The 14,493-nt window shown below is 30.4% G+C and overlaps 1 protein-coding gene and 1 long non-coding RNA gene across 2 annotated transcripts; one reads left to right on the plus strand and one right to left on the minus strand.

The window, feature by feature from the left end:
- Nucleotides 1–842: 842 nt before the first annotated feature.
- Nucleotides 843–2,593, plus strand: LOC149880476 (uncharacterized). The gene is made up of 2 exons (XM_090070934.1): nucleotides 843–1,053; nucleotides 1,472–2,593. Exons 1-2 carry the CDS (start codon nucleotides 990–992, stop codon nucleotides 1,927–1,929), a joined length of 522 nt encoding a protein of 173 aa, XP_089927060.1. The 5' UTR covers nucleotides 843–989; the 3' UTR covers nucleotides 1,930–2,593.
- Nucleotides 2,594–6,045: 3,452 nt separating this feature from the next.
- LOC149880477 (uncharacterized) lies at nucleotides 6,046–7,423 on the minus strand. The gene is made up of 2 exons (XR_016446252.1): nucleotides 6,562–7,423; nucleotides 6,046–6,415 (listed from the first exon to the last, which is right to left on the minus strand). It is a non-coding gene; the product is annotated as an uncharacterized LOC149880477 (long non-coding RNA).
- Nucleotides 7,424–14,493: the final 7,070 nt, after the last annotated feature.

Genomic DNA, 14,493 nt, shown 5'->3' on the forward strand with positions numbered 1-14,493 from the left:
ATAACCAATAAAATTATTAACTTTTTGTACAAGTTTGAAGATTAGTACTTTTTCAGTACTTTTTTTAAAAAAAATTTTGTACTTTCGGTTGCTGTAATACTCACTTTGTAAATAGATTTTTATTTACCTCTCTCAGGAGGCCATTGCACTGAATGGCATTCATGTTCTAACAAAACACTTACAAAAAAGAACTTGCATCAGACAATAAATGTTTGAAATATTTTTTTCTATGTTTCTGATTCGCAAATAAAATATTATCAAATATTTAATGATGATGCGAGCATTCTGTTTCACTTACAGCTAAACTGCTACTTCGTATTGATGATTGCTACATTTTTGTTTAGCGTATTAACAGGGTTATGTTTTCGTAGGTGTTTGTTTGTTTGATGGTTTTGAATTACCGCGCAGTCTAAAAATCTTATCTCTAACAGAGAGTGTTACAGCAAACTTGTGCATTAATCACGAAAAATACAATATATATATATGTGCGTGTGTTGTGATGTTCTTTTGAAAATATACCAACCACAAAACGTCATATTTTTAAGAAACTTTTTCAGGCATGTCTTTGGCTTTGGGCGTTAAGCTTTTTCCTGTTGGTAAATATTTCAATGCAAACAAGTTTTTAAAATACAAAAAATTTAATTAATCTATGTTCTAATGAAGATAATTTTGTCAAAAAGAATTTTTCTCTTATATGGATATAATAATTACAAAATGATTGACGTCTGTTTAAAAAAAGCAAATTTAGAAACGTAAACAATAAAATTCAAAAAAACATCGTTTAATTAAACTTTTACAATTGTTGGCCTGGAGACGAATTTTTAATCTTGTTTATAAATTGAATTCCTAAGTCAAAAGTCAATATAATGAACAAGTCAACCAACTATGCCGTCATGCAATAACTTTTATTAGACACTGCCACTAATTGTAGCTCTATGCAACACCGCTAGTTTCAAGGGTATATGTAAAATTGCTAGTTTCAAGGGTAAATGGGTCAAATTCGGAGTTTACTATTGAGGGCAATTATACTTGGGGCATTACTAAGTTTTTATGGTAAGTTTCTTGGTTTCTGTTTTAACATCTCTAACGCTTAGTTGTTTTTTTTTTTCTCAAGTTTTATTTTGTTAAACTTTACAAAGACGTTTGTTAAAATATTTTCAAGTCGTTTATAAGTTCACTATTTTAATATTTAGTCGAATTACAATAAGAGATAAAACCAATACTAAAAGTCAAATTAACAGTAATAACAATGCAATAAACAAAAATAACAATAAAAATAACCATAAATATGTAGTAATAATAAAGAAAACGTTGTAAGTAAAAGCAGTTTAAGAAAGAAAAAATTTATTTTTTTATTATATTAAAAAGTCTTTCGTTTTAAAATTGAGGTAGTATATATATAAATATATATATATATATTTGATTAGTCTATGACGTGTTCATGGCTTTAAACAAGAAACTATTTCTTTAGGATTTTCATGTCAAGCAAGTCTGACAAATTGGGCATTAGATAATGAGATAGAAAAACTGATTGATGGAAGTAAAAAAGAATTAATTGATCAACATGAAGAGCTCGCCAAAAGAAAACGAACAGAGAGCGTTAATTTTGCAAAAAAGTTGAAAGAAAACCCTTTCAAATTAATTGAAAACATTTTTGAGACCAATCAAAAAAAGAGTTCTGTTTCTAGGACAAAACCGAACAGCGATCAAAATGAAGAAAGTTACTTATGTAAGTCCAAACTTTCAAACAAAATAAACGATGTTAAGAGTGAGTTGGACGAAAGATCAAATAGAATAAACTTCATCATAAATAATCACTTAAAACGTGTTATTCAAATAAGAGACGAACTTGCCAAACGCCAGTCATCTTTATATAACGATCCTAATGGTACTGTACCGCCAGGGCTTCACGATGAACCTTATTTATGAAAAACTGAAGTAGATAAAAACGGAGATTTTTAAAGACGAAAAGACAAAAGGTTGTGCACTATTTATCTTATAAGCAGCATCTATCCTTTGCAACTAAATACACTATTAGTTTTTTTAAAACTAAATTTTTTACGTACGCATTCGACAAAACTTCATTTTTATTTCACATAAGTGTATACTTAATTGAATATAAAGATTAGTGCATTAGGTGTAAAAGTTTGAGAAACTTCCATATAAAAGTTTGTCAAAGTGGATATTATATGAGTACCAAAGTGGATGGTTTAAATTACTGTTCAGCTTTTTATTTGAAATTACAAACAAAGATCCATTTAAAGGTTAAATAGCTGTTCATCTTTTTTTATAGATAGTTATTAACAATGCAAACACTCGAAAGAAAGTTTTAATCTTGTTTACCAAAAAATTTTTTTGTAGAATGAGGTCTTTTCACTAAATACGTTTAAAACACTCAAAACCTTTTACCGCCATTTCTCAAGTTTTTCGAATTTTTTCTCGCGTGTTAAATAAGCAATAAAAACGTTTGTTGACAGATAAAGCTGAAAAATGAAAATTACTTCAACTGAAATATTCCCACCATTATACTGCGTCCTTTTTCGATCATTCTGTTTATAGGTAGTATAAAGTTAAAATATATTTATTTGATTTTTATCGTTGTTATTTTTTATACTTTCTGTATAATTAAACGAAGTTATCCGTCAGTGGTTTCTAGAAAACATTATTCGCTATTTCATAATGCTTTTTTTTTTTTTTTTTTTTTTTTTTAGAAAAAGAGGTTCTTTAGAATGGGGCTATACTTAAATTTTTAATAAATTCAATCTCCGCCCAGAATCAAAATAAATCTATTAGGTATGAAGTTGCCTAATAATTTTATTTTGATTCTTATAATTGATCAATTGCTTTTTATAGATTTTCTATTTACTTTATGGATCAATGTCCGAGGAAATTTTGACAATTTGCCACAGCACGAAAAATTACTTTTAGGGGGGGAGATTAATTGGCAAAGATTAATCAAGCTGTTGCATTGAAGATTTTCTTTTTCCAGTGTGTTTTAAATTTTAAACAACCAAAGGTATTTCTTTACAAACAAGTTTCACGAGAGATTATAATTTGGCCAATCCGGATAAATCGTCTGTTCACAAAGTACTTACAATCCCCTTATACAAAAGATTAACTTAGAGTTAGTGTTGTTGCATCATTACTTACTGACGCGACTCGTGTCTGGCGTCAACATGTAAATTTCTATACACAAAGATCCACGAAAGTATAACGTGATCTAAAATTGATTACGAAACATGAGGTAAGCATCAGAAGAAAAAAGCTTGGTGTTTGCGAAAAGGATATCAGAATACTAACAATTTTTTTAAGTTTTCTTCTTCACTCATATTAGAAGATGGTAAACTCATACTTCAAGTTGCCATCAACCGAACTTCAACTTTTCACGTCCTTTAGAAATGGGGCATTCAGAGTACTGTGTGAACGGCAGATGGGGGGCCCGTGGCAATCTAAATATAAATTATGACATTTCATGACTAAAAAACTATTTTTCAAAAATTAATCCAGGAGTAGAAAAGAATATTGAAATTTTATAATTAATAACTTAACGATATAAATCGTTGTGGTTTTCGCACCAAAAAATAAATGAATTAACATATTAAAGCAAAAAAAAAAAATTATTATGTTTTTATTTAAAGATTAAACTTAAATTAAAAAAAAAATTTAAAGCCCCGATTTTATTACTTCACAACCTAAACACATCCAACTTGGATATATTCTACAGGAAAAGGAAAAGTGCTTTGAAGAACAAAAGTTAAAAATTTCCACTTCCTTTTCCTTTCGCTTCATTAACGCATTTCTTTTCCCACGCTCCATCAACACGTATTTCTTTTCCGGTGCTTCATCAACGCATATTTCGTTTGAAAAGGGCTTTGCGCTTTGGACTGGAGTTAAGTATGAAATTTTTTTCTTACTTCTCTCATTATCTCAACCATTCTTTTTATATATGTCCGGAGATGTTTCTTAAATCAAGTGTTGGTCTAGCATAAACAATTTTATTTTTAAGTTTTTTTAGTGTTTTTACTTCGACATCTTTGCCATGGTTCTCTGAAATTAAGGTTTTACCAATTCTCTTTTGATTAACGCTTTGATTTCTGGTCTCAACTTGTTTGTAAAAATCATAAAATAATTACAGAATTGTCGCGTGCCTTACTAATTGAACTATTATCGATTATCAGCATAGCTAAAATTGAATTTCTGGTCGTTATTGCGAAAACAGTTTTAAACTTTTATGGTGTAAATGATTTATGTTCATGCAATTAAACGTGTATGTGTCCATCTGGTGTTTTCTTTGATCAAATGTTTTATGTTTGAGTCTCGAATGTTATATGTTCGAGTCTCGAATGTTACATGTTTGAGTCGCGTGAAACTTAAAGAATATGTTTACAACTTTTTTCGTTTTCCCTCCTCACACCATTCACAACTTCTTTAATTTATAAATTAGTAAAAACTTTAAATGGATTGTCAAAGGAATTAATTATATAATTAAATATATCTTCCAATTTCTTGCATTTTTTGATGTCAAAATACATAGAGTATCGAAAAAAAAAGAAAAATCTTTTACTAAAAGATGACTTTTTCTGAACCTTTTTACCGTATAAAAGCTTAACCAAAAAATGCTTTTCACATCTGACTTAACGCGTTTGAGTTAAAATTACGGAAGGGATTTATTTTGCTTAAAGATTTTGGGTCTTTCTAAACAATGTGCTAAAAGTTTTGATTTCATAAACTGCACTCAATACAAAAATCAATTTACAATTTTCTTCAGAACAAGAGCACAAAGTGGGTTCAACAAGTTTTTTTTATCAACAAGTATTTTTTTCTCTTTTACTTACTTTTGCGTCACATTCAAAAGTCTAATTTAAAAAGATAATCCCTTAGAGTAATTATATGATTGCATTAAATATTTTTACAAAATGAATATCTTGAATTTAAATGTAAAACTGCACGTAATGAAAAATGAGTTTGTTGAAATTTTAATAGAATCTTGTTAACCTGAAAAATTGGATTTTACAACTTAACTTAATTGTAACTTATTAATTGTATTTTAGCTCGATGTAAAATTTATTCCCTTTATTCTCATACAAATGTATTTTTTTTTTTTTTTTACTTTTATTAAAACGTCTATTAAAAATCTCCTTTTTTCCGGATAAAATACTTAAAAAAATTTTCATCTTTATTGCTTTAAAAAAACATAGCAAAGTGGAAAATTCAATTATTTTATTGTCATTATTATTTTTCTTCTTTTCTATAATTCCTGAGAATCCGTTCTTTCGGTTTCATTTTTGCGCAACGGTCGTTCAATCGGTTCCATTTCCGCATTCCTTAAAATTTTTAACTTTTAAATAATTAAAAGCGTTTTAATCATTTTAGCGGGTTTTAGCGGATTTGGACCCGCAAAACGAAAAAATGCAAGTTAAATTATTTTTAAGACGTAGCATTAAATGGAATTTCATTTTTCACCGACATCTATAAATAATTTTTTCCTCGCTCAATCAGGTGATACGTTGAGTATTTCTTGCTTTTAATTAAGTATATTTTGTAAATAAAATGATTAATTATTGCCACCTAAAAAGTCACGAATTGTTTAATGTGGCTTTTAAATAACATTAATAATTGGTCTGTTGTCTTTGTATATCATATTCTAAGATTTACTACATGAATTTTTTTTTTGTTTTTTTTTTTTGTCTTGATTGCTAAATGAAACTAAAAATTAATTAAAATGATTTAAATTGATGTTATAAGCTGTGGGAAAATTTGGCGAAAGAAAATTTTCACACGAAAAAGTTTTTACACTAAAGTTGAAAAATTTCCACATTAACTTAAAGCTTGGAAGCCAATGATTTTCACACGAGTACTTAAAATTTTTACATGAACACTTTAAAAGCGTAAGAATTTGTACTCATCAGCCCAGCAAACATCGAGTCTAAAAAAGACGTCTTTTAGATGTGTAAAAAACGTCTTATACGTCTAAAAGACATATTTAAGACGTCTTTTTTAGACTAATTGTTTGCTGGGAGTACTCGCTGTAAATAAATTGAGCAGTTAAGACAGTAATTTACATTAATTGTGAAAAAAAAATTATTTAAATCCTATATACAACTCTTAAACAAGAAACAATCGCTTTTTAAAAATTGTCGAAAGAATGAAAGAATCCGTAACGTTGTTTCTACAAGCACCTGCTCCTAACGTAACTCTAATTTTGATTCTACAGTCTGGCACCTGCTCCTAACGTACCCCTAATGTTACTTCTACGGGCTGCCACCTGCTCCTAAATGATAAATAATTTAAATATTCTTCAAAACATTTCATCCACTGTCTATTGAATTTTTTGAACGGTTATTGAATAGAGCAGGAAAAGCCTAGATGATTTGCATTCCGATGTAGTTACCGAAGATTTTACGTACGACAAATCCTAAAAAAACCAGATAAAGTTAGATGGAGAATCCACAATTCAATTTGTAGGCGGACAAATGTTTTTTATAAATTTTTTGCGATTTTCGGAAATTTTAAATGAGTTGTTTTACTAATAAAAATTTTCAAAAGGGCTCAACCGCTGACCTCTAAGAGTTGCTGGCGACTGAATAATTATTTCTCTGGCGTAAGTTTTACACACAGTTGCTTGACTTCTTTCAACCGGGATGTGATTGCTTTTAAAAGCGAATTTGAAAACTTGAAATTTTGGATTTCTGGTAGTTGAAGTGTTTACTATTGGTAGGGAATTTTTAAAAAATATTAGCGAAAGTTGGTTTCCTGATTTTCTGTCCACCTGATCGCCCCATAGAGCAATATCACATATTAAACAGCCAACAAGAACTTTATTATCCGCATCTAATTTGTTAACACTTTCAAATGGAAACTTCAAATGAAAATTTATTCCTTGAAGCTCTTTATTTAACAGGAACGCAATTTCTACCTGGCTACCACAGAACCTGGGTACCATAGAACCTGGGTACCAAAGTACTCAAGTATTCGAAAAGTTTAGCCACGAAGTTTCTAAAACTTGAATACTTTGGATTCCTTTAAAGCAGCAAATGCGATTGAAAAAGAGTCTTTTAGAGCAATGCCAGTAAATGGACTACGTAAAGATTGTTAATAGTTAATGCCATATCGACACTTCGACGATCTTCGACTTCGACAATCGACACTTCGACGATCTTCGACTTCGACAATCGACTATTGTAAGTGCTAAGGCTTAGTCATGCATTGAATAGAGCACAGACAACCAATGCGTAAAATAATTACTAATGGTAATAAAGTAGACCTAATTTATCCAATTGTTTTCCGATAAACTAATTAATCAACATAATTATTAAAAAAAGTGAGTAAAAAATCATTAAACTAAAATAAAAAACACTATTTTTGTGAACTTTTCTTTAAAAAATTTTTTAACTAAAAATATTTTTAAAATTAGCGTTTAAAACTTTTTTCAAATAAAGTGAGTGCATTTTTCGTGTTTTTTTTTTAAAATCTTCCTCTCGGAGTCTCCTTACTTCGGGAGAACCTCCTAAATACAATATTGAATCAGCTGAAACAACAAATGGAGCCAGTAGTCAATTTAACTTAACTCCCTTATCTATACTTCCTAAATATAACTATGAAATAAATATGAAGGAAGTCTAACGTTACAGTAAAGTGTGATCGAGTTTTGCTATGACGTAAATAAAAATCGTGGCCAACGTGATCAACTTTGATCACGCTTCTCATTTTGAATAAAAAACTCCTCCTTGTTCAATGATAACTTCATGCAATCTTTTCAAGGAAAAAACCAAAGATTATAAATGAACATATTGCTAATAACAGTTAAGTCTCAGTTTGTTTTTTTTTTATTATTGTGACTAAACATGTTGAGCTGTAGAAGTACCTTGGCTTTTGGCTTCTTAACAAGATAAACAAAGGGAAAGGCAAAAGCAAATGTAAAACTTCATGTCACAGGATTTTTGTTTGTTGATATTTTCAACTTATGAAATTTTTTTCTTTTTTATCGATATTTGTTTTTCTAGCAGAAATTTACCATTTTCCAACAAATAAAAATTTAGTCCAGTCTCTGCATCATGTTTGCTTCAACGCTGGTTCACAATTAATAAATTCACACTTTCTCAGTTTCCCTATTCAAAAACGATTCTCTCCACGTGAAACCCGCTGCGTTTGATGCTGGATATGCGTAAAGAGTTTCACTTATTTTTGAAAAAAAAACGAAGAGGAGTAAAATTGTTTTCTTAGTACATTCACACACAGACACAGACACACACACGTGTGTGTGTCACACACATAGACACACACACACACACATATACACACAAATTTATTCACTTAAAAAATCATGGTTTTTCTCCTTCTCACATTTCTGAAATACTTACGCACACTGCTGGCTAAAAATATATACGCACACTGCTGGCCAAAAATATATACGCACACTGTTGGCCAAAAATATATACGCACACTGCTGGCCAAAAATATATACGCACACTGTTGGCCAAAAATATATACGCACACTGCTGGCCAAAAATATATACGCACACTGCTGGCCAAAAATATATACGCACACTGCTGGCCAAAAATATATACGTACACTGCTGGCCAAAAATATACACACACACTGCCGACCAAAAATATATACTCACACTGCTGGCCAAAGATCTTTATGAGAGTTTAAGAATAACGGTATTGTGTTTAACGGTTAATAGTAATGAATTTGCAAATTAATGCATAAATTTATCAGTTGAAACTGAGTTAAAAAATTCTGAGATAAAACTAAAGAACACAAAATTTTACAAGATTTAAATGTCGATTTGTCTCAATCAATTCTTTATAAAAATAAAAACAAACTCTTGATTTAATCACTTTTTTAAGGGTCTGGGCAATCAAGCAAACAAATTCTTTATAGTTTTAAGTGATGTATTATCCAGCTCGTTCCCTAGAAATTCAAATGAGTTGAGATCAGGGATTTTTGGAGGCCAATCGTGCTCTTCAATTATGTTCTTAATAATCTCAGCAAATTTTTGAGAGATGTTTTAGAGTAATTGTCCTGCTGGAATATGAATCCAGATCCATTTAATCGCAACCCAAATTGAACTGTGTTTTATAAAACCATTCTATTGTATTTTTCTTTTTTCATTATGCTTTCAATGTTAACTAATTCTCCAACTCCAGAGTTGGAGAAGCAACCCCAAACCAGCTATACTGTACCGGGTGAAGCAGCAAAACCTAGAGCAAACCATTTACTCTGCAGGAGTCAAAGTTAGACGTATTGTAGAGACTGTTGCGGTGTCTATAAGCACCGTCTACAATGTTAAAGGCAAAGTTAAAGGAGAAAGCAGTGAGAAAAACTTGTAAGTAAAACCACGTTTTGATTAAAGAACCAAAAAGTTATTGCGTTTCCTGATGCTGCGTGGACTGACCACTGATCTCTATAATAACTGGATAGCACAACTTTGAGCAAAACTTCTTATTTTTTGACGCCAAAATCGCAATATTGGAAAGCCCCAAAAAATTTTTAATCCCGTAAGCTTTAAGTTCTGTTTTTCGGCTTATCGCTTTATCGCACAAATCAGATTTCATTTTTCTGGGGCTTTCCAATATGGCGATTTTGGCGTCAATTTTGATATTAGAGATGCGCTATCCAGTTATTAAAGGTATCAGCGGGACTGACGTGAATGGCGTGGCCTAAGTATAAAAATCTTTTCTAATGGAAAAATATCTAGGGTAAGGTTGCCAATATTGTACCCCCTAAGACAAAACTAAAAAATGTAGTCAATCTACTGAGTGGAAAAATGGATTTTCAATTGATTTTCATAATTTAGGGATTGTTTGTTGTAAAGACGTTAAAAAAACTCAAAATTTAAAAAGCGTTAAGTCTCGAAGAATCAAATTAAAAAAATAGCGCTAAGAGTACAATTAAGGAAACTAGATCCTTAATTGTACCGTTGTAATCCAATATTGTACCACTTTCTTGATTTCAATTACTTTACAGCTTTGCAAATATTTTATGATTTTAGATTTAAGGGATTTAAAGAACTGATTAAAAGGAATGGTTTTTATAAAATCAGCAATTAGAAATATTCTGATATAACATAACATAACATCTAACTGCCCATAATATAATGAAATGAAGTTTTTTATTTAATAAACTCTATGCAACTTGAACTTTTTTTTCTTCTGGAAAGTGCCAAAAACAGGTATCACCACATATGGTACAATTTTTATTTAAATTGTATGTTTACCAATGGGTTAGCTAAGATTAGAATAGATGAGGAAGGTAGGTATTAAAGATAATTATACTAAATAATGTAAAAATATATACTATATCTGTTTTAAAAGCAACCACACTAAATATTGTAAAATAAAATACATAAAAACATTATTTTTGGCAAATGTTTCAGATATATTGTATCTGTTTTTGATAAACACCTGCTTAGCCAACATGACACCAGCCTTGACATATTTGTAAAACTGAACTAGAGAGTGCATCTTTTTAAGGACTGCTTGTCAATACAAGAGTTATACTAATATTATTATTTTTTATTTAAGTGGTGAAGTTCGTATTGTAAGCATGGATATTTTTCTAATTGGAATCTCAAAAGGAATTGTTAAACTTTACAAGCGTATTTTAGCGGTCAGAATGGTTGCGTCGGTACAATTTAGGACATGCCTTGAGGTACAATTTACGCAACTAATCTGACATACAGTTAATTAAAAAATTTGACAACTAAAAATAAGATATTTTAAATTCTAGGTATTTATTTTGAATTTAGATAAATTATGCTTTAACATAAATACACTGAACAAATCATATCTTCTGCTTTTTTTAGTGAAATATGCTTAGCCATAAAAACCTAAAATAAGAAATCTCCAATAACAAACCAACAAGAGCTTACTCTGGCCTTAATGCAGTTGGATGACAAAAAAAAAACAGTTGACTCCTTAATTTCATTCAGCAAGATAAAAAATAAGTTAAAAAATTTCTTGTGGGTTGTAAAAATAACGAGTTATGTTAAAAGTACAATATAGGCATCGGTACAATGTTAGCAACCTTACCCTACTTCTAATGTGGTATTAAACTATTGCAACAATTAGTAGATTGATAAATCGATGATGTGAAAGGAACATTTAAAATCAAGTACCAGCTTAAAATTATGGTTCTGGAAGTTTTGTGGCATCCGATGGAAAAAAGATGCCTCTCCATTTTTTTAAACCTGTTGAAAAAATGCTAGTTGAAACATATTATAAAGCTATACGGTACAAAGATTTCGCCATGACTGAAAATGAACTACCCTAAAGGGAGCCTGTGGACCCTTAATTTTATTGGACTCACACTTCAAAAAAAGTTCAGAAATTCTGCAAAAAAAACTTTTGCGCTTATTTATTAACAAAATGTAACTTAATGAAATTAAAAACATTTTTTAAAGCTGTATTAATATCAGTTGGTTGTTGAAAAGTAAATTTATAATGCAGAATCTTTGATTTTGCTGCCTCATTGTGTAGGTACCGCGCACTCTCATAGCATTTTCTCTTTGTCGGTTCCGCGATCGCGACTTTTTTTTTTAACCAAACCTCAATTCGTAAGGTTAAATCGCATGACGAACACAATTGTGCTCGTCATGAAATTTAAACTGCTCGTCATTAAATTTAAACGTCATCAAATAGGATAATTCAAATTCCATAGTTTGCCATGAGCTCAATTAGTTTTGATATCAGAAGAAAATATTTATAAATTGTTTTTGGTCTTTTTGTGTCCGACCGGACTTTCAGTTCTCTCAAGAGATCAATTGATCTTATTTCAAACTGAATGATATGATAAAATTTAGGCCCTTAAATCTTTTCTTGCTCCTTATTTTGGCAACACAACTTTTGGTGCATTTTGCTATGAGTAAGAAAAGATTAGGCACCATTTCTTCTCTTTGAGAAAAAAAAGGCAAAATATGTTATAAAATGTAAAAAATCACACACACACACACACACACACACACACACACACACACACACACACACACACACACACACACACACACACACACACACACACACACACACACACACACACACACACACACACACACACACACAATTTATTCACTTAAAAAATCATGGTTTTTCTCCTTCTCACATTTCTCAAATACTTGCGCACACTGCTGGCCAAAAATAAACTTACACTGCTGATATCAAAACTAATCGATCTCATGGCAAACTATGGAATTTGAATTATCCTATTTGATGACGTAAACTCATGATAAGTAATGGAACTTGAATTATCATATTTGACGACGTGCTTAAGACAAGTTATGAAAACTTGAATTATAATTTTGATGTCGTCAACTATTTTTCTTGCAGAAGAAAAAATGATTAAAAAGAAATTTAAAAATTACTTAATAAATTGATTAGATGTTAAAAAATATATATTATATAAATATATAAATAGTTATTAAACTTTTATGACGTGATAAAGGCCTCGGGATAATGAAAAATAACTTTGCTTGGGACAAATGGTTACTTCCCCTCAGACTCTGTATTGTGAACGTTTTAAAATTTTCTGTCCAACACGTCTGTTTTGAAATAACGCAGTGGTTAATAGCAACTACCTAGCTTTTGAGGAAAATAACGCGGAAGACCTGAATAAAGAAGCTAAAAAGACCTGAATAAAGAAGCCAAACATTGATGAGGCTTCAACGGTAAGCTTCAACAAAGAGAAATAGGAGAACAACAAAACCGGTCTTCCTTCATCTCCAAACATCAGATTGGAAATGGTCATAAATAAAATAGGTGTTTACATACCTTAAGAAAGTTTAGCAAAAAACTTTTTCTTGCATCCATTTATCAATATTTATACAAATATAAATACAATATAAATACAATCAATATTTATACAAATCTATAGTTTTAATATAAATTAGCAATATATTAAACTATACTAAAAAATAAATACATTTTTAACAACGCAGACAACAAACTGCACCAAAAAAGGTCTTCTTTATGTATTTATCCATAATTAGTAAATTGTCAAAATTTTGTAGATCTTACATGATTCGCTGTAATATTAAAAGATTCTTGTAGTAAGATTGACCAAGCAATTCCAACTCGAATTGTCGCCGAAGATAAAAATTGCTACTTTCAGGACTATTTAATCTTCCAATTGGGGAACGACACCGAGGATTCGGCCATTGTTACGGCACTAGATCAAAACCAAGATGACCCTTGTCATACGGAGCTGCTTTTTTTAAAATATCGATAAATTCGTCGTCCTAACTACCGCTTCTTACATTTAAGCTGTGAAATGTTAAGTAAAATCATAACAAACATTTTTTAGGTTTTTGAGTCAAAAGTTTTAACTTCATTATTGGCATGGCTTTTGACTCTAAAAACTTCAAGTATTCGTGCATTTTGATTGGCCAATGCCTATACTGATTTCGTGTTTCACCTTCGTACTATCGTATCGAACGAAAGGAAATAAAGCTTGCAAAGTTCTGTAAACAGTTTGTTTGCTTTTCGCTTAACATCTTCTTTGCTTTTTTTATATCATCGAAGTTTCTTATTCAGCTTTTGATTTTCAAAAATCAAAGTTTAAGTTTGTCGGAAAAACTTCAAGTGTAAAAATCCGTTATCCGTTATCTCTGTAATAAAAAAAAATCCGTTATCTCTGTAATAAAAAAAAGAGGAAAATGCGTCCTTAAATCTGTTCATTAACTTTATAGCTGAACTATTGAGACAAAATTTTTTTTCTTACAGCTAAATTTTCTACTTTAAATGTCTGTTTACTCGTTTGTAATCATATAATCACTTCAGGAAACAACAATTTAACATACATATGCAGGTCTAAGATCACAACAGACGCTGAAGCTTCTTTTTTGACTAATAACAATGAAAGCCATCAGCTGCACGTTATCATTAGGGGGATCGTTACGCAATTGGCTAAGAAGTAGAGGCATTTTTTATTCTTTTAAATGCAAATTAGAATTATTAGTGGTCGATAAGTTGCACAACGCAGCTATTCAAAGTTATAAACATTCTTTTTTTTCCAGGTTTCAGCCTGAAATGATCAAGCATGAGGCATATCTGCTTGAATGATCAAGCTTGAGGCGTACTGGTTTAAATATCGTTCCACATATTTTATTTATTGTGGTTATAGATTCCTGCTCCCTTATCAAACTGGTATTTGAACTGCATTATGAGCAGCAGTGTCTGTAAAGCTGTCTAGAACAGTTTGGTTAAATAAACTTATTGCTTTTAGATTTTAAGACAAGCGATGATAATCACCAATTTAGAGAATGTGAGTTGAACTGTAAGTTAGAATCCAACTTTTACATTATGTTTGTTGTAGTATTAGTTTTACTAAAAATTTATAGCGTAAATAACCAACTTGGCGCTCAGTCATAAAAAGCTCTCGACTTTCTTTATAGAAACCTGCCATTTTGAATAAATTCTATTCAAAATGGCAGTTTTCTCTAAAGAAAGCTGACGTTGCAAAACTTTTAAAAGATTGCTAGAAAGCAACTGCTG

The sequence above is a fragment of the Hydra viridissima genome, unplaced genomic scaffold (genome assembly GCF_058129835.1).
Source record: "Hydra viridissima isolate aposymbiotic clone 2 unplaced genomic scaffold, HvirCarnegie_v1 scaffold_13, whole genome shotgun sequence".
Classification (NCBI taxonomy): domain Eukaryota; kingdom Metazoa; phylum Cnidaria; class Hydrozoa; order Anthoathecata; family Hydridae; genus Hydra; species Hydra viridissima.